We start from the raw sequence: 24,639 nt of genomic DNA, 5'->3' as shown, positions 1-24,639 counted from the left end.
AAAGAATGACAAGGCAGTATAGCAATAAATTTTACAGTTGCTATAGACAAATGGAGTGTTTAACGCTAATTCAGATAGCCTGGAAGATTTTTTACTGTTTTTTTTTCTGAACTTTGAATAATAGCGTTGCACTTATGAGGGTTTTTGGGACAGGAACCAAGAAGGAGCAGGAGGTGAAAGAAGACACCATCTTTCTTCTGAATCTTCTCCCTCAATCGGGCGTTAGTAGCACTGCAATTTAGCAGATTTCAATCGTCAGGAAAAACAGGCTGCTCTGCCTCTTCAAGATGACAAGAAGTCAAGAAGTGCAGCCCAAGAAGAGCAGCAGAGATCGAGCAGTATTACTGACCATAGCTGCAGAATCCGGGAAAAGATGGCTCTAGGTGCTCGTGATGGCTCTGTCATTATCGTGCAGTGATAGTGTTTAGTCAGTCCGTACGGTCTTAGGATTATGTGTGCATATGTCTCCTGGAACTGGAAAAAAAAAACCGATCCTAATATGCTCCTGTATTGTGATCTCACTATCCGCAAACATGGATAAGAGCTCATCCGCAGCTTTATTGATAGTAGGGTGTCCAGAACAGCTGGACCCTAGCTAGATGAAGCAAACAGGCAGTATCAAGTTGCCATCCTCGCTGTGATCTATCCTGTTTCAGGAGCAGCAGAACCAGATCAAGAACCGACGAAGAGTTTCTCTCCCACGGAATGTTGCGTGGCTTCTGAACACTGTCCGTTGCCGATCTTCTTGGTCTGGATTACTCCGAAACTCTACACTTTAGAGGACACCGAGGCTCCAGCCTAGCTCGTCCCCCATCTTCACTTCTGTTGAGGTCAGTCGTCGAGGTGACGAGAGGTGCTCTCACATTATTGGCCATGACTAGCTACTCGCAATTCTTCTTCGCCCGGATAACAACCGGGAGAGGGATCGACTGCGCCGGTGACGCCATGGATGCATGCACTTGGGCTGCTCATGCGTCTCGTGTGTGCCCGGTGAGAGCCCCGGCGAATCCAGTTGTTGGGATACTCGGGCAAGGGCTCCGATCATACCGGGAAGAAGACCCCCATGGGAGCGATCGAAGCAATCAATCATCGTGAGCTGCTTGGTTGTAACGACGGGAGAGAGATACCATCGCGTCACCCGTGGATTCTTGACATGGATCTCTACCGAATCAACATGCTCTCGGCGAGGTCGATGGTGCGCCTGCAAGGGGTGGATCGGAGCCTGGGCGGGGCACACGCCACGGTTACTCACACGGCAGCATCTGCTTCGCCTAGCTAGGAACATGCAGAGGAATCCATCTAGAATGTTGCAGGAAACTGCTCCTGCTACATTTGCAACGCTTAAGAGTCCGATCCCTTGTTAGCTTCCTGCTGTCATTTGTGATCACTGATTAGTGAAAGGTAATCTGACGACGGTGTCCTGCGTACATGAGAGGGAGAGGACAGAGAGCCACAGGACTACAGGAGGGGTGAATACGAAATGCTGGCAGCAACCTTCGTCTGGGCCGCGACGAGGAATGTAGGCCTAGCTGGCTAGGGAGGTCCGGCCCATATTTGGACGATTGTTCCCAGCCAGCCTCGGAAAACTCGGAAGAAGCATGGTCCACACTTCGCGCGACCGCGCGACCCAACAACTAGGCTTATCGGTCATTCAAGTGCGGCCCAAAATATTGCGAAGCGGAGCCCAAATCGTAACTACCTCCTATACTTTTACAGAAAAGCCTCGTATGAATCCGTACTTCAAACTAAGCCCTTGCTCCCGTTCCGGCGGGGCGGCGGCGCCGAGGACTGTAGCCGCTCGTGACCACTCCGTCCAGGCAAGGATATGGCGGCGCCTGCAGAGACCAGACCCCACGCTTGCCGGATGCCACCGCCGGAAACGAGCTTCCAGGCCCAGCCTCTCGTCATCGTGAGGCTGCGAGGTGCGAGCTCCCTCTGCTCTGTGATTCTCTGAACAGCGTTGCAGCCTGCATTCAGCAGAGGAAGCATGTTCGCAGGCCGGCAGACACGGAATTGACGCTCCATCTCCAACGCGGCGGCGGAGCAGATGCTCCGAGAGAGACGACTGCTGATCTCCGCGAAGTCGTCAAGATAATCCCATCCGGGATTAACTTTAATCATCCCGGCCAGGACAAGATGCGATGCGATCGGCGGAGCAGATTTGGGTTGACACAAGGGCGCCTGCGCCACCTGGCTTCCCATGTCGTTTCCGCGGCCGAGCCATGGACGAATCCGAGGAATTAAAAAGGGTTCGCACTTGGGAGTTCGGAGAGCCGATGAGCCGAGCAATGCTCCGCTGCAATGGCCCTTCAGGCGTTCAGGAGACGACCGGACGACCAGCGCCGCTGCCTTTTTCAACGCCTCCTACCCCAGCACCAACCGGCGAGGCACCAACCCTGCAAAGAGATATATATCTACACACATGCATCCAGATAAGATTCTCGTTTAATCCTTTCCACGTTGGCAAGCCTGCGCGCCCAAATCCGGTCGCCTGCATAAGTCTCATCGTCCACTTGCTCGATCTCCTGCCCACATTCTGGTTTTCTTCTGAATTAGGCTACATGGACAAAGTAGACCTACGTGTGCACATACTTCAGCTCCACAAGCGGTCATTTTTTGCCAGTCAGAATTCAGATTCACAGTCTCACTATATGCTATCTGTCGGACCAGGACGGCAGCTTCTAAATTGATTTCTCGTTCTTGTTCTCTGGTCATGGAGATTCCCAAAGCGCAGGGAGGGAGTCCAATGCTCATCAGACAGCTGCAAGTATTTTTAACGGATGATCAGTGACCACTTTCGATGGATCCTCCATTGAACTAAAGCGGTGATTGGATCGATTTTATGTGACTTCACTTAGTTACAACTTACCGGCAAGAAACCGATGAAAGCTCCGCTTAATTCTTAATAGAATGAGCTGAAGAATTCTGTCTGTTAGCTACGGTGTGCATTTCTGCAGATTTAGAAGTATGCAAGGCACCATGACCTGAAATGCACCTATGTGTGTGCATACTCAACAACTCAGAAGTCATTGGCTAATGACCTGAAATTGGGATTTGACAGTGTTGATGCGTCATTGGTAGGATCTGGATGGCAGCTTCGACCTTGATTTCTCATTCTTCTTTACGGATCAGGGATATTCCAAAAAAGCAACCAGTCCAGTGCGCATTGGATACCTGCAGTTCTTTCTAACGGCTGATGGGTGACTACCCCCAATGGGTTCTCCATTGGACTAAAGCGATTATTGGGTCTATTTAATGCTAATTTGATTTTACTTTATTATCGGTTAGAGACTGATGAAAGCTAAGCTTAAGAGAAGTTTCTGCTACTGTGCTTGGATATATGGTTCAACTGAAAGTGCCACCGTAAGCTGCTGTGTCTTTGCATGAAGAGTTATGATCAGAGGAAGAGGTTAGTGCAAAGACAATTAGACAGGCAAGGCTTTTGAATCAACATGATGAACCAATGAAGGGAGTGGTTAATGCTGAACACTGCATATTTAGCAGTGCTCTACATTGATCTGTGAATTCAAGGTACCATGAACAGTTCTAATAATGACAGGAATATGCTCATGGCAGTATGCCGTTTTAGCTCTTCATTATGCAAAGATCAAAGCAGAACATGTAGTTGAATTCCACTCAAACAAGTAGCTAGTCCTTGCGATAAAATTTACTCAAATCTGAATCCTTGGAATGTTCCTGACACAGTTTAACTTTACCCAAGTGATGGAAAAGATATGGACCAACAAGGCTTCAATTAGATACGTACTAACAGATACAATTCCATTAAAAGATGACTGAAACGAATGAGAAACAATGTCTTCTTCAACAGTAAATGACTAAATCAAACAAAAACAGGGATCGATGTTACCGTGCTATTTGATTGTACCTTAACAAGAATCGCACGCTTATGTATAGCCATCCCTAATTGAAAAACATATCCGCTATTTGTTTGGCTATTGATTTTTTTACAACCGCATCCTTTTCAAGGTAGTTCTTGTCCACTTATTTATTTTTTATGTAGGTCCGAATTAACATCACATCCAAGAAGGTTCAAATTCGAAGTTCTGTTTGATTCAGCAATTAACGTACCCTACCGGAATTATGGGTGTCAATTCATCTCTTGTTGGGATATCAAAAGACAAACAGGTCATAAGGGTTCAGCATAGAAATGTCCCCCCTGATCTTTACTGTAATTTTGTATGCTTGCAATCCAGCTAGAAATGGGTGCCATAAGATCCAAGCCATGCGAGCGAGAGAAAGGTGGAGACGGTGAAAGCATCAAAGCCAGAGTTTGTCCCCTAGCCGGCTAGCCTTGTGTCTGTACATGCAAGCTTGCACTTTATATAATAGGTGGATATCTTTGCATCTTATTATTCTTTGTCAGTTGCTAGTTGCTTGGCTTCCAACAGGAGGACCTGGCCCACCCCCCCCCCCCCCCCCACAGGGAGGAGTTCTTGTTCCAATTGGGATGATCAGGAGCCCTTTCTGCACCCATTCCTCATTCTCAATTCTCGTGCAGATTCCAATCCTTCCTCCAGATACAGAGTGAGGGAGATAATTTCCAGGAAGTCTTCAGTGCTAGAAGCCTGCTGCCATGTGATGCCTTCAAGTTGTAAGTTGCTCTAACCATATCTGCTGACGTACCTGCAACTATTCTTCCCCCTACTTGCTTGCATTGCCGTGTTCTTGCTTCTTCTTCCTCCTCCGGCGGCCGCAGCATGCTCGTCGGCTGTTTGGCAATTCCCACTATTCGTGTGTGTAGCTCCGATCCCGAGGCACTCACCGCCATCGAATTATTCTTATCACGTTGCTCGATACGCCACCGGGAATCTGGACCGGTGCGGGATCCTATTCTTCCACTAGAACCCAAGCTTCCAATGGATGGAAGTGGAACCTTTGCATCAGCGCTATTTAAGCATCACCTCTGCACTAATCCTTCTTCTCTCCTGCTCCAAGTGTTGCCTTAATGGGTTGCTGTAACCTGCTGTTTGAGGTCTCACAAAATGCTAAAATAAGTTCTATATATATAATGAACCGTTGATATACTCAAGCTTATCTTGAAATAGTTGACGAGCTAGTTGTACTTGTTTTTGTGCTTGCTTGTTCAGTTCCAAGTCTTCGATCGTGATCTAGATGATGAACACCAAGAAGATTAAGCTGCACGACCACCACTTTGGGTCGCCGCTGTACGACCCCCAGATGTTTCCGGCCACCGCTGCTGCCGGGCTCTCCTTCCACCCGGGGCTCGTGGGCTCCTTGCCGCAGCAGCATGGCGGCGCCGGCGGCTGGCTGCAGGAGGAGTACAGCCCAACGCCGAGGACTGTCCTCGCGACGCAGGGCAGCTGCGTCGGCTCCGACCCCGCCGCGTTCTTCGCCGCCGAGCACCTGCTGGGCATGGCGCGGTTCGACTGCACTCTCGGTTCGACGGCGCTCCCGGCGATGACAGCGACCAAGACGGCGGCGCCGTTCGTCCGGTCGCCGGAGGCCGAGCAGCTGTACCGACCGCTCGACCCGCTGCTGCTCCGCGACGGCTCGGTGAGGACGTACTACGTCAGGCCGCAGCAGCGGGACGCCACGGAGGCACCTCCTCCACTCAAGCTGCCATTGCAGCAGCAGCAAGAGCGAGGGCATGGGCTGTACGGCAACGGTTCCACCGGCAGGCTGCTCGGCGGTGGCGAACCCAAAGCCCCCTCCTTTTCACCTCATGTAAGTGCACACATGGAATCGTGGATAAAATTCCTCTCTCGGTCATGCCATAATCGGGTTCTGACAGAGATTCTCCCGTTCCTGTTTGGCCAAACCCTGAAGGCCACGGCGAACACGCTTATCCAGGCGATGGAGTCGCCGGGCATGCAGAGCCCAATTGAGAACACGCTGTCCAGGAGTTGCAGTATCGGTGCACCGGCGAGCCACACCGGGAACGTCGTCGCCGCGGCCGGGCACGGCGCGCCGAGCAAGACGCGGATCCGGTGGACGCAGGACCTTCACGAGCGGTTCGTCGAGTGCGTGAATCAGCTCGGCGGCGCGGACAGTGAGTGTCCTTGGTGTGAAAAAACAGTTTCATCCTGAAATCGACACGTTTGTTAGTTCCTCATGGTGTGTAGTCTTTCTCTTGTTGCTGTGTGACTCTCGAAGAGGCGACTCCCAAGGGGATTCTGAAGCTGATGAACTCTGATGGCCTCACCATCTACCACATCAAGAGCCACCTTCAGGTATCTGAGTTTCTGCAAATCAAATACGTTTTTCTCAATTAATCAACCGTGGAGAATTCAAAAAATTTAAACGGATGATGTTATTGTGTGGCAAATTCTATGTAGTATGATCGAGTTGAGTTGTAACTAACATTCTGCTATTCTCCTCTTCCTCGATTTCAGAAATACCGCATAGCCAAGTACATGCCAGCATCGACATCCTCCGAAGGTAATCCTGCAAAGAATTTAGTACCAACAATTTGTTCAGTACTATTACTATTCGACAAACACGTCAACGCCAAGCTTCATTATTCCATCATCGTCCTGCCATGCCCGACTGACACATGTTGACATGGTGTAGCCATCGTGTTTATATTCCGTCCTACCGCGGGCTGACACATGTTGTCATCCTGTTGTCGAATTGCAGGGAAGCAGGAGAAAAGAGCCGCGGGAAATGACGCGCAGAATCTCGACCCCAGCACGTAAGTGTCGTCGTCGTCGTCTACCTTTTTTTTTTTTTTGCGAGAATCCTAATGGCAACCATGTGCAATTAGCAAGGACTAATGGTACGGCTCCCTTTTCTGTTGCCAGTGGATCGCAAATCACTGAAGCACTACGCGTCCAGGTCGACGTGCAGAGGCGCCTCCACGAGCAGCTCGAGGTGGTGCTCTGTCTATGCATCAAACACTACCAAGAAAACGAAACCTTGAATCCTAGTAGATGGCATCAAACTTTTTGCTGATATTTTTTTTTTGGTGCAGATCCAGAGGAATCTGCAGATGAGGATCGAGGCGCAGGGCAAGAAGCTGCAGAAGATGTTCGAGGAGCAGCTCAAGGCGAGTAGGACCGTGATGGAGCCGCGGGAGGAGCTCCAGCTCCAGGACGCCGGCGGCATCGGCGCCGCCGCCTTCCCCGGCGTCAGCGAGCAGGAGGGGGAGGACGCGTTTGACGACGTGCAGCTGCTGTCCGTGGCGAGCAGCGGCTACAACGATGCCAGGTTCCCGTCGAAGATAAGCTAGCCTGCCTCGTTCTGGCTCTGCCAGTTGCTATGCTTTGTAATAGTAGGATTTATTAGTAGCAAATATTGGTGTAGTTGTCCATTATGATACGAACAATGTTGGGAAGGAGTGCCTTTGTTTTCGCCAAATCGAGCTGTGAACTTTTTTTTTGTTTTTTTAAATAAAGTGTACCTGAGAGGATCCTCGTCCTCCCGGAAGATAAATCCACGATTAAATTTCAGTTTGCGTGGCACTGCAGTTTTTAGGCTTTCAGTTTATTCAAAGTAGAAGTGCAAACGGCGATATGCTACCATGGGGAAATGCAGAACTCTATCTTAGTTGCACCATACAACTGTTCGATTGAGAAGTGAATTGTCCATATTTTTGTACCAGCTTAGATTATTTTTTAATGTTATTTGCCGGTGTATGTGCTCAGTATGATATTTCCACACTTGATGATACTTTCCATCAGCCTAGACTTTCATGTGCTACAACTAGTAGTGGTAAAATATCATACTGACCACTTTTTTTTGAGGGATTCATACTGAGCACATACACCGGCAAAATGTTCGATCGGGGGCCCATTGCCATGGTTGCATTTGCACATACCGGCCCGGAGACATCGGCCTACAGCCGCAAAGTTGGGCTCGTTTAGCGCACGTTGGGCTCGTTCAGAATCTCCAGAACCGGCCCGGACCCGTCCTAGGCTCCTAGCACATCGCCGCGTAAGCGGAGCGGGGGAACCACCAGATGGCGACTGTGTGCGCGCAGGCGTGCCGCGCGTGACACGGCAGTTGCCGCTCGGCGACTGGAACCCTGAGGCACACGTCGTTCGGCTGTCAAGCTTGTCAAGATACAGAGCACTTGAATTACTTTGGCAATTGAAGCATTACATAGCCATACCTTTTTTCACTTTGACATTTCTCATATCCACCCAACCAACAGGTAACAAAGTCATGTAGGAGGTCGCTTGAACGCGCAAGCTTTTCTAAAAGCGGGAAACAAGACAAGGAATACAAAATAAATCTTTGTACTTCTGGAAGAAGAGACCACCACCACAACCTTTGAACTCCACTTGGACTGATGGGCAGTGAACTCAGATTGCTTAACCATTTTTTTAAAAGAAAAAACATAACAGTACAAGAAAGGCTTATGACTTTTATAAGGGTTCAACCTGGCACTCAAATCGAAAGCTTAACTTTACATAGTCAGCATGACATTTTGACATTTAGGAACTAACACTACGAATTCAGTAAAGGTTACACCAGACACCACAGTGGTTGCCTGAATGAATAACAAGCTACAGGCTACCACAAATAATCTGATCTTTGCATGACACAATTCATAATCCATAACATTGAAGAAATACATAAGCTATGCTGTCCATTCTGTCAAGAACACCATATTGTAATGTTAGGCCTATCTGCCACACTGCAATCCTAGATCTGCACGCAACAGAACAAAATTACTAAATTATAATAAAAAAACAGACAACCATGTCAAATTATGATTGCAACTCAGGTCATCAGGTAAGAAATCTCAAAGGTTGTAGTTCAATCATAAAGATATATTAGGGAAGATGTCATTATCGTCCCTATCATCTAGACTGAATGTGACACTAGAAAGAGGAGCTACTGTGAGAAACTCACCAGTTAATGAGGATTTGCTATGTCTTCTTGATGAAGTGGTGACCAAGCATTTCTGATAATCCTGACATAGGAATGCTCTCACAGCCAAAAAGCTCTTGAAGTTTTGAATCACATAATATCGATCCATTGATGACATCCTGTGCAAAATCAAAGAGAGCAATTAATGTTTCTGGTGATAAGTGTATATTTCAAAGTTCACAACTACTCGTTCACTTGATAATCACATGACTAAGGGAAAAGAATATTAGGAAACTATATGGTATATATTTTGCTGACAATATTATTGAGAAAAAGTAAGTAAAAAACAAAAAAAAAACACTAGCATCCAGAAACTTGAAACTTGGCGTGGCATTTGTTTCCTGGCATAGTATTTACAGCTGCTAATACAAATTTATGCATAGTGGCCACACTCCCCCAACCTCAATCTAAGATTCCAGGATACCCGAACCAATGAAGATATCCAGATAATCAAATATCTATACAATGCCACAATGGTCTCTCTCTGCCATTATAGCCTAAAATCCTCCCAGGACCAACGTTCCAGGAACAGGCAACCTTCACGTTTCCCCCAAGAAACACACAGTAGTGATGTAAATAACAGAATGCCCAAATAGCACAAAAAGTAGGGGTATACAATTCAAATTTGTAGCACTAACAAGAATATAATGAATCTACCAGGTCATTCTTCAGCTTTTCCTATTAGACTGCTTCTGAAAAGCTAATTAAGAATTTAAGAACTGAATGGTTGGTAGTGCATGCATACAATGCACCTCTAGAAAATGGACTGTGGATGTATTTCATTTCTCAAAATTATTGGTTTGTAGCAAACCAAGAAGTTGGTATGGTTACTCTGCAAACAAAAAGTTAGGAATGAAGAAAACCTCGAGTTGGTTTGCTTTTATGTAGTCCCAGAGGTATTTCAGAGCATCTTCATGAGGAAATGTTCCATCAGTTCCAATAAACTTTGCTAGCGCATCAGAAATAACCACTGAGGGTTGATTTATGGGAGGTCCAGGCTGGGGAGTAACGGTGGGAGCCTTCATTCTTTTCACATCACGAATTTGATCTTCTGCAATGCCATGAGAAAGTACTTGAGAAAAATTTCATGGAGCAGAGTTTCACAAATGCAAACACAGAATAACATATATTGACACAAAGAAATAGAAGCATGTACTTGGGTCAAGCGGGGTTATGTGCTTAGCCAACAATTTATTCATCTTAAACATGTCAGTTGTATCAGTTCCAAAAACCACACGAAGTTCATCATTGCAAATGATCTTTCTTTTGTCATCGGGATCTTGAAGATTATTCTGCCTGATATATGCCCACAGCTGCTTGACAATCTGAATGAAATTTTCTAGCGTCAATCATTCAAAGAGTACCTACACGGCAGATAATTGATCATTTCTATCATAATGAAATATAGAGAGTACCTGAGTTCTTGACATGGCAGTCTCACCGACAATGGTCTGAAGTTCAGGTGAAATTGCACAAACTTTATTTAAACCACCAGGTCCACCTCTTTTCCGCTTAGAAGCACTAGGAGAAATTACACATAAATCAACAGTCAGTGTGTTTCATAAAAGAAAAAGCAACAAGGTACATAGCAAAGTACAGATCAGTTTACACGCTGGAGTAAAGTCTCTAAAACTGAACAGCAATCCTGACCAGCAAAACAAAACAGCTTCTATATAAATGTTGGTCGTTGGAGTACAAGAGCCAAGAATTTGGTCAGCATACTGTCCAAGGGAAATAGAATAAATTTCAGGACCAGCTTCCATATCAGTATTGTGTGACATGGTTCTAGGGTACAAGCTAACCAATACCCCTCAATGAAGAAACAAGGCATACATGCAAAAAGGTGCATGAAGGCACATTAAATACATATAAAAAGTTAAAAACTGAGATGGCAGCATATTGATACGGTATTAAATATACCCCCCAAGTACTTAAGTTAATGGGTACATTTTTTTCTTGAGGGGTGCATTTGTAAATGTCTGCAAATGACAAGAGCAGGCAGCTGGGACCATTTCAAGCACAATGAGAAATCAGAAAACAAGACTCAAACAGACAGGGACAATAGTTAGTTATATCCAATTGTTCTCGGGAAGCGGAAAGTGGCGATATAAATTCAAACAGATTCATGAAACACAGCACACCTTCCTTACTTGGTGGTTTGTACTTCTTAGTAAATAACTAATCACCAGGACCTTTTTATCTGAAAAAGGTATCTAGAAAATTCACAAAACAAAAACTTTTGGAAGCACAAAATGATACAATCAGTCAACACAACCACACCTGGATTCGTCTCTGTTTGACCAATACCGTTGAGTAAACAGAAACTGGGAACTAAACTACAACAGAACAGTTACTAGATAATTATCTACAGTCAAAAGGCAGAAAACGCCATCCCAAGCAAACCGTCCTGAACACTACAGTACATAACAACCACATGTATAAAGTGGAACCTGACAAATCAGTTTAGACGGTTTGAACCCTAACCCCTAACCCTAACTTTGCCAGAATGAAGCCATCTCATGATTCCAAATAGGTATAATCAGTATTGACCTTGAATCTTCAATATTAGCAAAGCTAATCAAATGAATCGACCAACTAGAAGTCAACACAAAGAAGATTTCAGCGTCAATTGATAGAGACAGTATAGCCAACTCAATCTGGGGAACGGAAACCCTAATTTCGTCCACAGCTCACCTCTCCTTGTTGTCGCCGGCGACCTGCGCTGCAGCGGTGGGGGGAGCAGTGCCCCCGACCCCAGGGGCCGACTGCTGGAAGGAGACGGTCCCACCCGTGGCGACCCCACCCAGGCCGGTGGTGTAGCGGAAGGCGAGCGGGGGCGGCGGGTAGAACGCCATGGCTGGCACGGCCGGCGGCGAGGAGACCGCCGGGACGGTGGCGACGGCGGGGAGCTGGGGCATGGCCTGGAAGATGAGCTGCGGCTGAAGCGCAGCCAGCTGCTGCTGCTGCGGTTGCGTCTGAATCTGCTGGGCCGGAGGCTGCGCCTGTGCCTGCGCCTGCGGCAGGACCTGAGGCTGAGGCACGGCGGCCGCGGGGGAAACAGCCTGCGGCGGAGGAGGGGCCGCCTGGGGTTTGGGCTGCGGCTGGAGGCGCGGGCCGAAGAAGAGGTCCATCTGGTCGCGGATGAACTGCGCCTTGTGGGAGAGGTCCATGCCGAGCTTGGCCTCCGCCTGCTGCAGCACGGCGGCGAGCGAGGCCTCCCCGGGCCCGCCGGCGGAGCCGCGGAGGAGGGACTCGACGCAGCTGGCGATCTCCTGGTCGGACACCATGGCGGGAGCGTGGGAAAAACTCAAATCTCGCCAAAACCTCCCGCCTTCCCTCCCGCGATTCCCCTCTCTCCTCCGCCCCCTCTCTGTGTCTCTGGCGCTTGGTCTCTCCCCCTTTGTCTCTCTATCTCTCTCCTCGCCCTCTCCCCCCCTCTCTCTTTCTCTCTCCTGGCCCCTGGCTCTCTGCCGATTTGTTAACTGCTAGGGCACATTTCGTCGGGAGGGAAGGAAAAGATGGGGAAAAGGACAAGTCGCTAGGCGCACCTGCAATCCTCCTACGCGGCTTCTGATGGGGAGGGGTAGGGAAGGATGGACCCACGTGTCATGAGGGTGGGTGGGAAGGGGCTTCGTGTCGAGACGGGGCGGATGCGAGACGAGGCGGTGCGGAATGACGAGAGTGCCCACGGTTCTGGATGCGGTTGTTGAATGTTGAGTGGGTAGGGGGGCGCGGTTTTTGCGCCAGTGGACCCGCCCGGGACGCCTTGAAGTTGCAGATGGGCTAGGCTGAGACGGGCCGCGATGCGTGCAAAGAAGGCCGCAATTGTTCAAACTTAGGTGGCCTTTCTATTTCTCAAAAAAACAAGGAGTCCTTTCTTCGTTTCGGGCCGCGTTCTGGGAACCCACGCGCGCGGAGAGAATCGTTGACGTGGTACATTTTCTTTCTTTGTTACGGAACATGGCAAAATAAAATCGTGTAAAATATGGATTCGCAAAACAAAACATTTTAAGTGTTTGATAATTTGCTTCCAGTTTGAACTTGACAGTGCATGCACCGCATACATGTCTTATATACTTCTACATGCTTGTTTCGAAACAGCTCTTATCATGTGTTCATAGACATCCAAATTCCAAAATGCCTCTTTTCAAACATAACAGACTGAATTTCACAACAAAATGCTGCAAGGTGAAACTGAAGCTTAATCTGTCCGTTTCCCGGTAGAAGAGAAAACTAAACCCTCCGACTTCTCAAAACCCTAAACCAGACCAGATCCCCTCCGCCGGTCCCCTCGCCCATCACCTCCCCCGTCCCCGGATTTCGAGCGAGTGGCAATGGCCTCGTCCGCTGCTGCCTCCTCCTCGGCTTCCGCGCTCGTCCGCCTCCCGGGCCCGGCCCACCTGCGCGCACCGCCACGAAGCGGGTGGCGGGAGCACCGGCAGCCCCGCCGCGCGACCGTCCGGTGCTCCTTCGCGCCGGTGGAGACGGCGAGGATAAAGGTGGTGGGCGTCGGCGGCGGCGGCAACAACGCCGTCAACCGCATGATCGGCAGCGGCCTGCAGGTAGTGGCGCCGCTCCTTGACCAGTCTCAGTCCGGAATTGGGCTCGCTTTCTCTGCCGTTCATAACAGCGTCTAGATCTGTTTGATGTAAATTTAGAAGAATTTATCCTTTTGCATTCTTTCCCTCCATCCGATTTCGTGATACTGTTCATAACATTGTCCGTAGTTTAGCATACGAGGTTTTGTCGAGTAATGCTTTTCGATAGTCTGCTGTGAACTTTACAACAGCAGTTTTCGGTTCTCAAAAAATTAGTCAGTAGTTTGATGGGCGACCTTGCTTACTTCCTCACCATCCAATTCCATGACTGCCACCACTAGTAGAACAGCGCTTTAGTTTAGATAAGAGGATTTGCTTAGTCATGCTGTTGCTTGTGATATTCTTATCTTTAACTATTAGAACATCTATGCAATGTTAAAATCCAATTTATGATTTTACTGCGACAATTACTGTGTGTTCTTTGTCGTCTCCTAAATTCTGATAACTGGACTATATGATTTCAGGGTATTGAATTTTATGCTATAAACACAGATTCCCAGGCCCTTATTACTTCACAAGCGCAATATCCTCTGCAAATTGGAGAGCAATTGACTCGTGGACTAGGTAATGTTATATGCCCAACCCCCCAAACCCTTCTAATTCTTGCTCTACGCGTGTAAAAGAAAGTTTCCATACAAATGCAGCTCCTCTTCTGTTTTGTATCATGTAAAAACATGCATAGATTATAGATAATATAAATAATTTCTACTGAAAATGAATGCGCCCTGGTAGTCTGGTACAGATGGACGTGTGATTTCTGTAAATTTCTACTGAAAATGTTTCAGAGATTAGCTAGATTCACTAAATATGATAACGCACGCACAGGTACTGGTGGAAATCCAAATTTGGGAGAACAGGCTGCTGAGGAATCAAGAGAAGCCATAGCCACTGCACTGAGGGACTCAGATCTTGTCTTTATAACAGCAGGCATGGGTGGGGGTACTGGCTCCGGTGCTGCTCCAGTTGTTGCCCAGATATCAAAGGAAGCTGGTTATCTCACTGTTGGTGTTGTCACCTATCCATTCAGCTTTGAAGGCCGTAAGCGCTCTCTACAGGCAAGTATCTGATGTGCCCTCTCCTCATGAATTCGAATTATTTGAAGCAGTAACAATGATAAATTACTGCATTTCTTGCTGATCGTATATGAACTGGAGGTCAGATATAGCACTACCTATAGTTTGTCTCGTCAATTTTAGTTCCTGCCTATGCCCAAAAGTACTTGCAAGTATCTGGGTGGCTTGTGGAGTGATATTTGCATGGTGAGAAAGTATTAAACAGTGCTCATCATTATCAAGATTTTTCCCAGTGTGAAAGTACAACCTTGTTCAAGTACCTTTCTTTTCTTTTCTTTAGTTACTTGACATCATGACTTGTGTATACCCATTTCAGGCACTGGAAGCATTAGAGAAGCTGGAAAAAAGTGTAGATACACTTATTGTGATTCCAAACGATAAGTTGTTAGATGTTGCCGATGAAAACATGCCCTTGCAAGATGCGTTCCTTCTTGCAGATGATGTCCTTCGTCAGGGTGTGCAAGGAATCTCAGACATCATCACGGTGGGTGGTTGCTTCCCTGTGCCACACTTAGTTGCAAATTGTGATCATAACTTATGAGAAAACTTTGCAGATACCTGGACTAGTCAATGTTGATTTTGCTGATGTGAAAGCTGTCATGAAAAACTCTGGAACTGCCATGCTTGGCGTTGGTGTTTCTTCCAGCAAAAATCGGGCGCAAGAAGCTGCTGAGCAGGCTACACTTGCTCCTTTGATTGGATCATCTATCGAGGCAGCTACTGGCGTTGTGTACAATATCACTGGCGGGAAGGACATCACTTTGCAAGAAGTGAACAAAGTGTCCCAGGTTCGTCTATAATTCCTGGGAAATGCTTCAGTGATTCTTTAACGTTTTTCAATCATTCTGGGAAACGAAGAAATACTTGGGTATCCTCAACTAGAGTAGATGGATCAAATATGTGAATGTTTAGGTCATAGTGGCGATATTGTTCCACTGGGATCAAGCCTTGTAGGTGTATGAAGTATTAAATTAGTAAGCATGCATCCTAAAAGTAATCACTCATTTACTTTTTTGCAGATTGTGACAAGCCTTGCTGATCCTTCAGCAAACATAATTTTTGGGGCCGTTGTTGACGATCGTTACACTGGTGAGATACATGTGACGATCATCGCGACAGGATTTCCACAATCCTTCCAGAAATCCCTTCTGGCTGATCCAAAGGGGGCACGGATTGCGGAAGCCAAGGAGAAAGCAGCAACCTTCGCCCATAATAAAGCAGCAGCAGCTGTGGTTCAACCAGCACCTGCCTCAGCTTGGTCCCGAAGACTCTTCTCCTGAGCACAGTTCGTTAGGCAAACTTCCTTGTGGAGCTGTGACCCGTAACCGTAGGGAACTAGAGAGTTGGCACGGCCTGCCAATGGCAGTCCCGAAGGCGTTCTTTAGCTACCTGGAGATTTATAGCTTGGTTTAGCGTTGGATAGTATTAGGTTCAATTTCAGTGTATGTATCGTTTGTTTTGTTTGTTTCTGAGGTTCAGCACAGTGTGGTGGAGTGAAGTGCTCAGCATTGAACTAGTTCTGCAGAAGATCTTGAGTACTTTTACTGCAACAAAGCCAACAACCTTGTTAGATTCTTGAACCGCATGCGGCTGGCTATTGCTCCCACCGTGTTGATTTTTATCGATTGCTTATCAGGAGTCTTCAGTACATTTTGTCAATCAGGAGCCTTCGGTACACGGGAGAACTGCATGTCATTGTATTGAAAGAAGAAAACAGTTAAATTGCATGCCGATTCCATACCTGGGGTTAGATTTTGGTTACATTCGTGCCCGTTTTAACTTGATAAAACTGTCACCTAAGGCTACACGCTACCCTGCACGCAGCAGGCTCCGGCATGCCTGGTCGGCAATCTCCTGCAAAGCCAGGGTTTGAGCACCATCGAACACGCAGTGGTTGCGGAGTTTCCAGAGTGTCCAAGCTGTGAGGGTGACCAGGGAATTGAACCCTTTCGCCTTGCTCCCGGCAACCAAACAAAAAAGAAAAGAAACCGCACCATTTGTAAGCAGGTAGTGATGCCTTGTCTGCTTTCCACCGTTTGATGGAATTGTTCGTGCAATTTTGCTGATATCGTCCGTACAGAAGAAAATCCACACCTCAGAACAAATAACATGGAGGTTTATTGGCTTTTAATCTTCTCTCTAGTGTTCCCACATCAACATCATCCTGCTTCGACAAGCCCTTCTATTCCCCACTGAATCCCATTACTGTGCAGAAAATCTAGAAAGAAAGCACGAATCCTGACAGAGACAACAGCGCCTGATCGACAAAATCAAAGTTCATCCTTTACTCCTTAGAGAAAATGGCAACCGGGGGCCGACATTTAGATGCATGCAGGTCCCTGTTCGCTCCTTGCTGTGCACCTAGGATTCGTAGCGGGCGCCGAAAATTTAGCCGAGCGTTGCGCCGCCGCATACGCCTACTACACTCGAGGGTGCGAGGTTCACGCTCGCAGTCGCAGCGCAGAGAGCGGAGCGGAGGTCCGCACGGCCGTCGAGGCGCTGCTGAGCCTGACAAACCCCGTCGAGGTCCGCCGGGATCGGAAGTTCCGAACCACTCACCGTCGTGCGGCGCCACGGGCCACCGGAGCTCAGCACCGCGCTTTATCGGCACTGGGGAACGGCAGAGCTGTCGGAGAGCGCGAGGAAGGAAGAAGGCGGAAAGGACAACGCGGCCAGGCAATTATCCGCGTCGACCGTGGCCGCGCAGGTCCGATCCAACGGCCACGAGAGACCCAGGGGTGGACGGTATTTCATTTACCGTTCACCCCTGACCCCCTTGCTCCTCGCTGCCTCCCGCCGCCGCCGCCGCCCACCTGGGCGCCGTCGTCCATGGCAACAACGCCGCCGGCCGACCTGGACTCCACAGCGTGCTCCCGAAGCCCTCGGCGAACATGCGGCGCTCGCGCGCACTCATCACCCCCAGACGCCGGCGTGGGCGCGTGGCTGTGCCTTTCGATCGTCGCAGACACCGACAAGCATCGACTCGGGTCGGGCCTCTGGGGCAAGCGCGCGGTCGTTTCCGCCTGCCCCGCCGCGGCAGTCACCTGCACGGTCAAGAACCAGCACCTCATCGGCGCGGGCGTCCTCAGGGCAACCGAATGACCGATCGAGTGCTGGCTCGACCTCCGCGCCGGCGAGCATGGCCACGAGACGCACACCCCGAGCCTCAGCGTCCGCGCCTGCATTCTTTAACGTGGAGTGCGACCCTTTCTGGGGCGCCGGAGTCAAGCTCCCCGACTTTGCCGGCGCACGTTCTTCCCGGAGCGGACAGGCTGCAGCATCACGCTGTACCAGAGCGCGCACCTGACCGCAGCGTTCGACCCGGGTTCTGCCTCGTCGGCAGGCAGGCTGTCAAAGGACACATGTGCTCTGCCGACATCCCCGACGTGCGGCGGTTCGTGTACGTGTAGAGGGATGCCGATATGCTCATAGTAGATCCGGGACTCGCCGCCATCGAGCCACCGCATTGGCGAGGCGCCCGCAGGCCAGCAGGGATGGGACATCTCCGTCCGGGAGTGGTGGACAAGGCGCTCTCTGGATGTGGGCCAACCCGCTGACGTCGACGCCCTGCTCCGGCTCGGGGCTTGGCTGCTCGTCATCTCCGAACTCCAATACAAACCTCCGCCATGGCGCTGGTGGCCTCCAGCTCCCGCGTGGCCTCGCCTGATGACAAGGATCACAGCACCCTGCTTCTGCGTCACTCGCCTCCAGGCGGTGCTTGGTGGCGGCGGCGGCCATCATCCTCTACAGGAGCCCTTCCTTCGGACGCTTCCTTTCTGGGCAGCGCTGCGGGCCACCGGAGCTCAACGCAGCGCGTTGTCGACTCGGGGAATGGCAGAGCTGTAGAGCGTGCGAGGAAGGAACAAGGCGGAACGGACCTCGCTGCCTGGAAATTATCCATCGATCTTGGCCGTGCAGGTCCGATCCAACGGCAACGAGAGACCCACCCCTTGCCCCTGGCTGCCTCGCGCCGCCGGCCACCATGGAGTCCACGGCGTGCTCCCGAAGCCATTGGCGAACATGCGGCGCTCACCCGCGCTCATCACCCTGAGGGCGCCAACGCGGCTATGCCCCTCGATCGTCGCCGACGACGACAAGTATCGACTCGGGCCTCCAGTTCACGGCGCGGAAGCTGCCGGAGCTGCCGATCCGGGACGCAAGAGGACGGCCTCCGCCGCCTCCATGGCTCCATCGAGGCCGGCCGGGAGCTCCCTACCACACGGCACACGCACGCAGGGACGGAGTGGCCGAGTGGGTCGAGGATCGAGCACGTGCCCGGGGATTCGGGACGTCTCGTCGTCGTCGACGGCCTACGAGGAGAGGGAACGGGAGGCCTCGCCCTCGGCGTCATTTGACTCGCTGGCACAGAAGCCTTTGCGTGGCGCTGCCCGGCGTGTGGACCTTGCTGCGTGGAAAACAGGATTGGAAATCTCCTCTCTTCTCCAGCCCTCCTCTGCTCATTTCGGCGCGGTAGGCTTCGGGGTGCCGAGAACGGCAATCCGGCCGGCGGCGCAGGTGTGGAGTAGGCGCCCAGTCCAACCGTCCAAGAACGGGGTGAGTAACCGGAGCCGCCATGGCGCGGTCGCGGCCGCAGCCCGAAGCTCGCCGTTCAACAGATCTTACAGAAAACCCCCCTCAGACGGATCGCGATTATTACAAAAAAACCCTAAATTGGATTGATATTAATAGTCGCGATCCAATTTTTTGTGATAATCCCCCTGGATTGGCCAACATTTGTTCAGAAAACACCCTCCCAAAGCCTCGTCTTCCGGTCTTCCTCCCTGTCGCCGTCCTGAAGCCAGCGACGATGGCGGAGCCAACGCCGGCGAAGTTGTCTTTCCACGGAGCCACGGCGCCTCGCGCCTCCGCCCACCTGTGGCCGCCATCGTCCACGGCAACCACGCCGCCGGCCGCCCTGGAGTCCACAGCGTGCTCCCCAAGCCCTCGTCGAACATGCGGCGCTCGCGCGCACTCATCGCCCCGAGGACGCCAGCGCGGAGACGCCCCGGCTGAGTGTGTTCGAGTCGATGGAGACGCCCCCCGCGGCGACGCGTCGTGCTCCTCTACGACCCCAGCAAGATCGTGGTCGCCAAACGGCCAAAACCATCGCCCATCGCACTTCAGGGGCGAGTCGGGGCTGTAGACAATTTGTTCACCAACCTCGGCAGCGGATCGTGCCACCGGCAACCATCTCCGGTCATGTATTGGGGAGCTCATGCTTGCCTGCTTAATTGCCTACGAGAACATAAGCAGAAATTGGAAGTTCCTGCCGTATGGACTCCAACTTCACTGATTTGCCACCAATCTTCAGCAAGAATCCAATTGGCTTAGAGGAGAAATCACGCTGAAACATTGGCCGTGGAACAGTCAGGCCAAACCGCCAGCGTCTCGACAGAGAAGAGAACAAAGGGCCCTCAATATGGTGGTTCTTGGTTAAGCAGCTAAGGGGGTGTTTGGATACGAGGTACTAAAGAGGATCACATCGGATGTTCGGACGCTAATTAGGAGGACTAAATATGAGCTAATTATAAAACTAACTGCAGAACCCCAATACTAATTCACGAGATGAATCTATTAAGCCTAATTAATCTATCATTAGCAAATGGTTACTGTAACACCACATTGTCAAATCATGAACTAATTAGGCTTAATAGATTCGTCTCGCGAATTAGACTCTATCCGTGCAATTAGTTTTGTAATTAGACTATATTTAATACTCCTAATTAGTATCCAAACATCCGATATGACAAAAGTTTCGATATGACAAAAGTTTAGGAGTGGGTTACCAAACAGGACAAAAGTCATTGAGTTTCATTGGACAACTGATACGATGAGACGTCTCATCTCTTGGCTCTGCCTCTGCAGTCTGCAGCATAAAGGTGATCTGATCTGAACCTCGAGCCAAACAGATGCAATTTGAAACGTTAAAAATGGGATACGGCAACAAAATCAAGTTACATCGTGTCTGCCTTGGATGGATTGCTGGGGTGCTATCTATTCTCACCGTGCAAAAAATAAGGCCAGCCAAAATCACTGACTTGGGAGCACAGAACCTTGTCACCCTTTATGTCTCACCTGGTCGAACTGCGGGTGGATGTAAAACAGCAAGAACTCACGATAATATTTTGGAGTACAAGAGGAAATACAATTTTATTGAACAAACCCTCGTGTCATGATACCTGATGACTCTCAAAATACATCCTTTGCTCATCTGACTTGCTCGCTAAAGCCACTGAGCTAATGAGCTGTTCTCAGACCTTACATTTCCCTCAACCTAGAGACTAGTCTACTATTTCCTAAATTGCTCCTTGCACAAGTTACAAAGGATCGTCACGAAACCAAAGAAGCTGTGATTTCACTCCATCACTTAAGGAAACGACTAATTGCACATGACCAGCAAATTGCTCAGGTGGAATGCTCTTGTTCACCCAAAGAGTGATCGGCTTTTGTTCCGCTCAAGCCGAGCCTCCCTCTGCAAAACATTCAAGCACAATGGACATAAGATACTCAACACTGTGAAGTAAATGGAAAGAAAAATGTGGCAATCAAATGTACGTACAGAGTGCTTGTCGTATATGAAACAGTACTGAGAGAAACATTCGTGTTAAAAAGCAAAGTTTCTATACAGATTAGTTCAAATTAATGAATCAAATAACCTGGATTTTTAGTACTTGAATATAAGAAATATCATTTCGATTTGTTAACAGAAACAGAAACACAGCTCACTGGGCATGCATAATTATATTGTTATTTGTTAATGTAGACAATCATTCAAATGTTATCAGGTTTGCTAGTGTATTAGCGGAACACAAATCAAGTTCATCTGTGACCTTATCCAAACCTATATAATGATTGTAGCATATAACTTTCTGTATAGGTTTCAAGACACAGCATTTACTGGTTTTAACATCAGAAAAGGATAGCTCATCCAAAAAGAGGAGGAAGAGGGGAAGAAACAGGGAAGCTTGAGAAGGTGATATAAGCACTATGGGAGGTTCAGAAGACATGGCAACAAAATAGGGGTAGTAAGAGGATGTTGTTATTTGTTCATTTGCCCGTACGCTTGTGAGTCAGATGCACCCTACTAAGCACAGTTGGGAACTTGGGATGCTACATCACAGTGTCCAGTTCTGTTGGTAGATGCCAGAGCTACTTACTGCTGATGCATTTTTTCCCCTCACATATCTAAAGAGGAAAACATGCATTTTACAGCAGCCAGATTTTTCTGGAAAAAAAAATAGTTTCCCTATTTGAGCGCAGATGGCTACTGTATGGATCTGTGTTGAAATTATATGCAGTAAATGCAGTAGACCAATATGACATGGTTAAAAGGCTAGTAAGTCTATGTAGTAATCATGGGCTCACCCTTCGCTGAGGTCCTTTAGGATGCAAACGTCCTTGAAGCTTTTAAAAAGAGGAATTTGAGGAGAAAAAGACCTAAACTTGCTCAATTGGAGCTAATAGGACAACTAACAGGAAGTACGACGGTGTGCGAACCAACTGAAGCCATCTATCGTGTAGCACCACCCAGGATTACAGAGGAATCGAGAAGACAAAAGCCAAACCTCTTTCTTCTTGCACTCCTTGTAATCGTCGAACTGCTGCTGGCACTTGCTCTTGTCTTGGTTGGCCTCCAAACCTGTAAGAAACAACGATAGCATAAGCGAACGACCATACACGCATGCGATTATCAAGAAAAGAGCTGGCCAGGGGAAGCGAAAGTGTGAAGGGATCGAGGAGAGGAGGAGGCGGCGGCGGCCAGATTGGGGGGGGGGGGGGGGGGGGGGGGGGGGGGGGGCCCTTTTGTTTTTTTTGGCCCTACCCCTTAGAGGAGGGGGTTTTCGGGGGAAAAAGGGGGGATGCGGGAACTCCGGGGGCGTTGGGATAAGGGTGTGGGGGGGAAAACCTCCCCGGGAACACCCGTGGGGGGGGGGGGGAAAAAAGAGGACCCCGCTGCCACACTGAGGCGCCCCCATACATTATTCTAAATTTTTGTGGCTCTGGGGAAGGGGAGGCCCCCATTTTAAAAATTTTTTTTCCCCTTTTTTTGTGGGGGAAAAAAGGCCGTTTGCGTGAGTATTTCTAATGATGGGCCGAACGAACGGGCCATTAGTTTATCCACCACTAATGGATGGGCCAGGCCAACTCCAGTAATACATGGGCCAAAAAGGCACTATCTTCTCATTTTCATCGGAGGACAATTGGCAGCATCAGAACTCAGAAGCATTTGTTGGTTTGTACTGTGCCGGAGACCAAGTTCAGTCAGGACAAAGATCATGTGACGGTTAAATAACATCTAGAAAATAAATGTGGGCTCCACTATAGTTTAACAACTCCTGAAAGCACCCAAGAGCTGATCAGCATCTATATTCAATCGCAGTCCTAGTTGGCCAGATGCCGAAGCAACCCACCCGCACCATTGGACTAGAAAACCATTAAGAAAACCACACGTTAGTTTAACCAGCAATCCAGATCAGGTACTCATTCTATCAGAAGACTGCAAAGCCCAAGAAATAGCCGTGTCTTAAGCCTGACGAATGACGTGCATCAACATACTCAAATCCTGTGTTGCACTGTTACCCGCGAAAGCAGATAGTTAACCTCTGATCCGTGATGATTTTTCCAGGTAATTCCACGTCAGAGGAGAAGGGATCACTTGCGCCGGAGTAGATCCCGTTTGCCGAGCCGCGATCTTGATTTGTCGTCTGGCCGGTGACCTTTAAGAAATGACCTTGATTGGATTTTTCTTTCGCGACCGTGCTTTAGCATGTTTTTCATTAAGAGGAAGAGAATTACAGCGACGCAACTATAAGAGAACACTCGTAGCGTAGAATTATAAAGCAGCACTAAGAAAGTGGCAACTAACTCAACACGAACTAGAGGAGCAAGAAAAAGGAGGAATCCACACCCGCCTGCCAACCTAAAAGAGATGACAAAAAACCTGGACCTACGAAAGATACATCGTCGATAAGATTAACAACTGGTACCCACACACACAAAGAGGAGGCGGCAAAGTATCCACCCAAGTAGAACGACCACGGCGGCCAAGCATCCGCCTCAAGCAGCACGACCCTGACGGCAGAGCATCCGCCTAACAAGCAGTGGTGGCAAAAGCATCCACCCAGCTAGCACCAAGATGGCAAAGCATCCGTCTGAAGCAAACCAACCATCATAAGGCAACGGCAGCCAAGTATCCGCCATCGAAGAGAACATGGGCGGCAAAGCATCCACCAAGAGCTGGCCATCCAAGCAACCAAGCGACGATGGACAAATTAAAGCGGAGGCAGGTACAGGAAACTCTTCCCGGGCAAAGTAGAAGGCCACCACCATCTCCACTGCGACGATGCTCAATGTCCAAACATGATGGGCTCAGGAGCACCAAGGGAGGAGGGAGAGGGGAGAACGAATGGTGCCTCCAATGAGGTAAACGGCATCCGAGGATGCCGCCATCATCGGCTTGTATGCAGGTAAGGGCTTTTGCCTAGATTCCACTCCCCACACTCCAGAGCTACCGCCACCGCTAGCATGCCACCACGCAAGCTAGTCCTGGACGTAGCCCACCAGGGGGCGACGAGAACTGAAGGAGGAGCGGCGGTGGGAACAGCTACCGACGGCCAGAGGCAGTCGGGCTAGCCCAAGATGATGCCCGCGACGGGAAGGATGGCGGGCCCCTCCCACGATAGCAGCCGCCTCTAACCAGCGGTTGCCCGAGACTAGGAAGCCTAGATCCGGGGCTGGGGGTGGCGGATCTGTAGGCCAGTAGGCCATGGAAGCCCCACCCGCCCCCGCCGGTGGGGAGGGAGGCAGGCCCCTCCAGTGATGACGACGCCCTTCGACCAGCGGTTGCACGAGCCCAGGAGAGCAGGCCATGCAGCCCTTGCCGGCGGGGGGAATGGTGACCGGGGAAGGAAGAATGACCTTGAATCATGGCATGTGCGAGTGTGGAGAGGAAAGGAGGGGTTAGAGGGAGAAGAGGGGACGAGAGAAGCCGCCGCCAACTGGTGGCGGCGGCCGACGGGGCCTGTTGCTAGTAGGCTTGCGGCGGCGGCGCTATGGCCCTCTGAGTTGGCCTCGACTTGGGAGGCGACGCGGAGGTTGGGAAGAAAACTTTT

The 24,639-nt window shown here is 49.6% G+C and overlaps 3 protein-coding genes and 1 long non-coding RNA gene across 5 annotated transcripts; 2 read left to right on the top strand and 2 right to left on the bottom strand.

Moving 5' to 3' along the window:
* Nucleotides 1-4,430: 4,430 nt before the first annotated feature.
* On the top strand, nucleotides 4,431-7,447 carry LOC101784276. Of its 2 annotated transcripts, none has more exons than XM_004960145.4 (8): nucleotides 4,431-4,612; nucleotides 5,109-5,706; nucleotides 5,809-6,031; nucleotides 6,136-6,212; nucleotides 6,375-6,420; nucleotides 6,619-6,673; nucleotides 6,783-6,852; nucleotides 6,953-7,447. In XM_004960145.4, exons 2-8 carry the CDS (start codon nucleotides 5,134-5,136, stop codon nucleotides 7,208-7,210), a joined length of 1,302 nt encoding a protein of 433 aa, XP_004960202.1. In that variant the 5' UTR covers nucleotides 4,431-4,612; nucleotides 5,109-5,133; the 3' UTR covers nucleotides 7,211-7,447. The 2 variants fall into 2 exon arrangements, with proteins under 2 accessions (XP_004960202.1, XP_004960204.1); XM_004960147.4 differs by lacking the exon at nucleotides 4,431-4,612 and adding an exon at nucleotides 4,683-4,993.
* Nucleotides 7,448-8,275: 828 nt separating this feature from the next.
* Nucleotides 8,276-12,292, bottom strand: LOC101783867. The gene is made up of 6 exons (XM_004960144.3): nucleotides 11,551-12,292; nucleotides 10,272-10,377; nucleotides 10,013-10,181; nucleotides 9,720-9,907; nucleotides 8,839-8,975; nucleotides 8,276-8,634 (listed from the first exon to the last, which is right to left on the bottom strand). The coding sequence occupies exons 1-5, from the start codon at nucleotides 12,141-12,143 to the stop codon at nucleotides 8,856-8,858; spliced, it is 1,176 nt and encodes a 391-aa protein (XP_004960201.1). The 5' UTR covers nucleotides 12,144-12,292; the 3' UTR covers nucleotides 8,276-8,634; nucleotides 8,839-8,855.
* A 790-nt stretch (nucleotides 12,293-13,082) lies between these two features.
* On the top strand, nucleotides 13,083-16,159 carry LOC101783466 (cell division protein FtsZ homolog 1, chloroplastic). Its single transcript, XM_004960143.4, has 6 exons — nucleotides 13,083-13,418; nucleotides 13,919-14,018; nucleotides 14,280-14,509; nucleotides 14,844-15,011; nucleotides 15,082-15,315; nucleotides 15,547-16,159. The coding sequence occupies exons 1-6, from the start codon at nucleotides 13,191-13,193 to the stop codon at nucleotides 15,805-15,807; spliced, it is 1,221 nt and encodes a 406-aa protein (XP_004960200.1). The 5' UTR covers nucleotides 13,083-13,190; the 3' UTR covers nucleotides 15,808-16,159.
* A 4,463-nt stretch (nucleotides 16,160-20,622) lies between these two features.
* Nucleotides 20,623-22,234, bottom strand: LOC106804219. The gene is made up of 2 exons (XR_001393156.2): nucleotides 22,093-22,234; nucleotides 20,623-20,999 (listed from the first exon to the last, which is right to left on the bottom strand). It is a non-coding gene; the product is annotated as an uncharacterized LOC106804219 (long non-coding RNA).
* Nucleotides 22,235-24,639: the final 2,405 nt, after the last annotated feature.

This window comes from Setaria italica, chromosome III (assembly GCF_000263155.2).
Source record: "Setaria italica strain Yugu1 chromosome III, Setaria_italica_v2.0, whole genome shotgun sequence".
Taxonomy (NCBI): Eukaryota; Viridiplantae; Streptophyta; class Magnoliopsida; order Poales; family Poaceae; genus Setaria; species Setaria italica.
Note: the sequence above shows the minus strand (reverse complement) of the source record. Positions and strands in the feature narration are given on the sequence as shown.

What these genes read in the sequence shown, in the direction of transcription:
- LOC101784276 (XM_004960145.4), top strand. Translation starts at nt 5,134, where the DNA reads ATGATGAACACCAAGAAGATTAAGCTGCACGACCACCACTTTGGGTCG. An exon ending in CAGAATCTCGACCCCAGCAC is followed by an intron (nt 6,674 to 6,782) that starts GTAAGTGTCGTC and finishes TTCTGTTGCCAG; the next exon opens with TGGATCGCAAATCACTGAAG. An exon ending in GCCTCCACGAGCAGCTCGAG is followed by an intron (nt 6,853 to 6,952) that starts GTGGTGCTCTGT and finishes TTTTTGGTGCAG; the next exon opens with ATCCAGAGGAATCTGCAGAT.
- LOC101783867 (XM_004960144.3), bottom strand. Translation starts at nt 12,143, where the DNA reads ATGGTGTCCGACCAGGAGATCGCCAGCTGCGTCGAGTCCCTCCTCCGC. An exon ending in CATAACCCCGCTTGACCCAA is followed by an intron (nt 9,908 to 10,012) that starts GTACATGCTTCT and finishes ATGGCATTGCAG; the next exon opens with AAGATCAAATTCGTGATGTG. An exon ending in TAAAAGCAAACCAACTCGAG is followed by an intron (nt 8,976 to 9,719) that starts GTTTTCTTCATT and finishes GATTTTGCACAG; the next exon opens with GATGTCATCAATGGATCGAT.
- LOC101783466 (XM_004960143.4), top strand. Translation starts at nt 13,191, where the DNA reads ATGGCCTCGTCCGCTGCTGCCTCCTCCTCGGCTTCCGCGCTCGTCCGC. An exon ending in GAATCTCAGACATCATCACG is followed by an intron (nt 15,012 to 15,081) that starts GTGGGTGGTTGC and finishes AAAACTTTGCAG; the next exon opens with ATACCTGGACTAGTCAATGT. An exon ending in AAGTGAACAAAGTGTCCCAG is followed by an intron (nt 15,316 to 15,546) that starts GTTCGTCTATAA and finishes ACTTTTTTGCAG; the next exon opens with ATTGTGACAAGCCTTGCTGA.